At 36.6% G+C, this 3,128-nt stretch overlaps 1 protein-coding gene across 1 annotated transcript; it reads left to right on the top strand.

Annotated features, from left to right (window-relative positions):
• The first annotated feature begins 615 nt into the window (after positions 1-615).
• LOC149075300 (armadillo repeat-containing protein gudu-like) lies at positions 616-2,466 on the top strand. The gene has a single exon (XM_089245395.1). It carries the CDS (start codon positions 616-618, stop codon positions 2,464-2,466), a length of 1,851 nt encoding a protein of 616 aa, XP_089101521.1.
• The last annotated feature ends 662 nt before the right edge of the window (positions 2,467-3,128 follow it).

Below are 3,128 nucleotides of genomic sequence, written 5' to 3'. Positions count from 1 at the left end.
ATATTTTTTGTTCTGATATTCTCTCGCGCACATAGGACGACCAAGGGTTTTCAAACAGTGAAAACTGAATACAATCCTCATCCTATAAGCGAGTAAATACGGTATATTCAATTGCTGTTTCCCACTGTTTTATGTGAGTGTTGTAGTATTCTACAATAATTGACCATACATAAAAGCAAATTTTACAAGATGCTCTATCATCAAGAAATAGTGAATCCTACTGCTGACAGATGGTTTTTATATCACTGATAGAACTAAACCAAGCACTTGAAATGACGCTAATTGAATGAGCACTGAATTTTAATGCTCCATCTCAGCAGTTGATTAGAAGATAAAGATAATGCATCGACGTAGGATTTCACGGCCGGCATCTAATTGAGAATAAGGATTTACCGGGCTGTTAGGCCATGGTCTCCTATTAACTAAACTGTCCTCATTCTTGAAGATAAATGTAGTTTTCTTTTCTCATCAGATAGGCCAGAGTTAATGAATTCCAAGCTAAGCTTGGGAACAAGAATGAAAGTATCTATTGTACTGCCTAGTGGAATAATTCAAAAAGTAGATGGATTACCCTTCACTTATGAAAAAAACTCATGAATGCAGATTTAAATAAGCATGTCAACAACTAGAAGCACAGATCATACTGATTTTTTCCCATCTGATACCAATACAAGGTCTACTGAAGTGAAAGACCTAGAAACAATATTGAGATCCATAAAATTTTTCAGTCCAACAATCACCACATTGGCGTTAATATGCCTATACAAGTACAACTTCACCCAATGTGACATTGTGAGTTCTCTAAGTGATGAATACATAAGGATCATGTTAAACATTCTTCGCACCAATGAGTCCAGAGCATCCATGGCAGCATTACGTTGTCTCAAAATATTAAGTCACCACTTCAAGCAGAAGTCATACAGAGTCATAGCGACAACTAGAGTAATGAGGTTATTGAAAAGCTCAAACTTCCAAATTCAACTGGAAACGGCAGTAACTATGAAATGTTTCACATTTTTAAATGAAATGAACTACACAAGAAAAGCTAAAGTAATTAAGGAGCTGCTACAAATGTTGTGTTTACCCAATGGTTTACTTCATACACAGTCTTACAATTTGGTACGGGAAGATCATGAAAGATTGATGCTGGCTGTTGCCGCAATTGAGGCACTTGCTACTATCTTCAGCAATGAGCACAAAACTCTTTTGTGGAAAAATATCACTGTTGACGGATTCATTTCCAGAATTATAGAAAGCAGTAACATTAACATGGTTACAGCCATTATACAACTCATGCACAGCTGCTCAACAAAAAAACTCATTCGCAGCATTGTAGAACATCCATCTGTTTTACCCAAGATTAAAATGCTTATGAGGAAATCTGATCCAGACATCATGAAAGAATGTGCCCATCTCATAATGAAATGTGCGGGATATAAGATGACTCACAAATTTTTGAGAAAACGTGGTTGCATTACTGTGCTCTGCAGGATATTAGCACACCAGAGATACAACAGCAAGAACGAACTCTTAATTTATGTCACTGGTGCTTTGTCGAAATGTGCAGCAAGCATGCAAAATGTCAAACTGATCGTAGAATCATATGGAATTCAAAATTTGGTGTACATATTAAAACTCAATATTAAGAAAGAAGTTTCGATAAATGTAATTTCTTGTTTGAAAGAATGCTTTAATTTTTCTCTAGGTATAGATATTTTCATCGATCTCGATGGTCCGAAAATGCTTATGGAAATGCTGAACATGAGTGAGGAACCATTAAAACTGCAGCTGGACTTGGTCATGGCAAAACTTTCAAGCAATGAAACATGCTTGAATCTGATATTAGAAATGAACATTTTGAAAACAATCTGGTCACATATGAACAAAAGCATCCCAGACATACTAAAAGCAGCAGCAGCTTGGAGCTTATCTGAAATTTTACCTAGAATTAAAGACAGCACAATTTTCTATCAATTATTTGTGCAGACCGTTCAAACAATAATACAGAATGTAAAACTAGGAACCACAGAAGTGAAAACTTCATCTCTGGCTCTGGTAGCGGTTCTATGCAAGTGCAATGACAATGCTTCGGTTTTTGTTGATTGTGGCTTGGTAGAGGTTCTGTGCAGCCAAGTAAAGAAGAAACGGAAAACCAAAGAATCGTGGTATTATCTGTGTTTAGCTATAACAAATTGCTGCTTCAATAAAGTAGTGGTTGAACATTTTTTGAATGATGGTGTTGCACTGTCTTTGCTTAGAATCCTAGAAAACACAAGGTGTAAAAATATACAAGAAGCTACGTGTCAGGCTCTGTACCAGTTGTCAGTTGTGCCACAATGGTTAAACACAATGCAGAGACGGCACAAAGCACTAGACATCATGATAAAGCTGTTACAAAGTGAGAATGACAACGTACAAAGATCTGCTGCTGGGATTCTGATTAATATCAGAAGACAAAAGCTATAATAATTAAAATTTCATTTTCATCGCATTCACTTGAATGTCGTATATAAAATTATTATTGTATAAAAATACACTGTAGTGTCTGGGCTAAAGATATCCAAAAGTAAGGGCTTATAATCAGACAACCACCCAATGATTAGTTATAAATTTTAATTGCACTGAAGAGGGCAGGCAACCCAAGTATATTTATGGGCATGCAAAGTTCAATGTGAGCACAGTTAGTGGCTCTGCAGATGTCTAAGCCAGGCATCTTCAACCTGTTGCTTGTGAGCACTACATTGCTCTCAGAGGCACCCAGAGTACCCGATGCTCATGTCTAATTAGATCAAAGCTTCAATTAAACCACACTGTAAAAATTACATTCAAGTATTACAATGCAAATTTTGGCCATACTACGTATGTCAAAGTAGTGTAAGGGTGCTCTTTGTTTGATGATGAGTATAGGCAGTGCTCGCGACTCGAGAAAGGTTGAAGGCCACTGATCTTAAACACATCTCACTATCTCTTGTCTAGTGTTTGAAGTGTTATTAATTCAACTTGTGCAGAGATATGCTGTTTCAAATCATGTTGGAGGTTCCACATTCCGCTCAGGCCATATACAACATTTAACACACATTACGGATTAAAATTCAGTTAGCCAAAGCATGCACTGAATCTTATATTGT

This window comes from Pholcus phalangioides, unplaced genomic scaffold (assembly GCF_987345545.1).
Source record: "Pholcus phalangioides strain wild (caught in Gottingen) unplaced genomic scaffold, Ppha-v1.0 ptg000015l_1, whole genome shotgun sequence".
NCBI lineage: Eukaryota > Metazoa > Arthropoda > Arachnida > Araneae > Pholcidae > Pholcus > Pholcus phalangioides.
This window is presented reverse-complemented; position numbering and strand designations above follow the sequence as displayed.

Bases quoted from the DNA above. Each gene is read 5' to 3' on its own strand.
- LOC149075300 (XM_089245395.1), top strand. From the start codon at position 616: ATGTCAACAACTAGAAGCACAGATCATACTGATTTTTTCCCATCTGAT.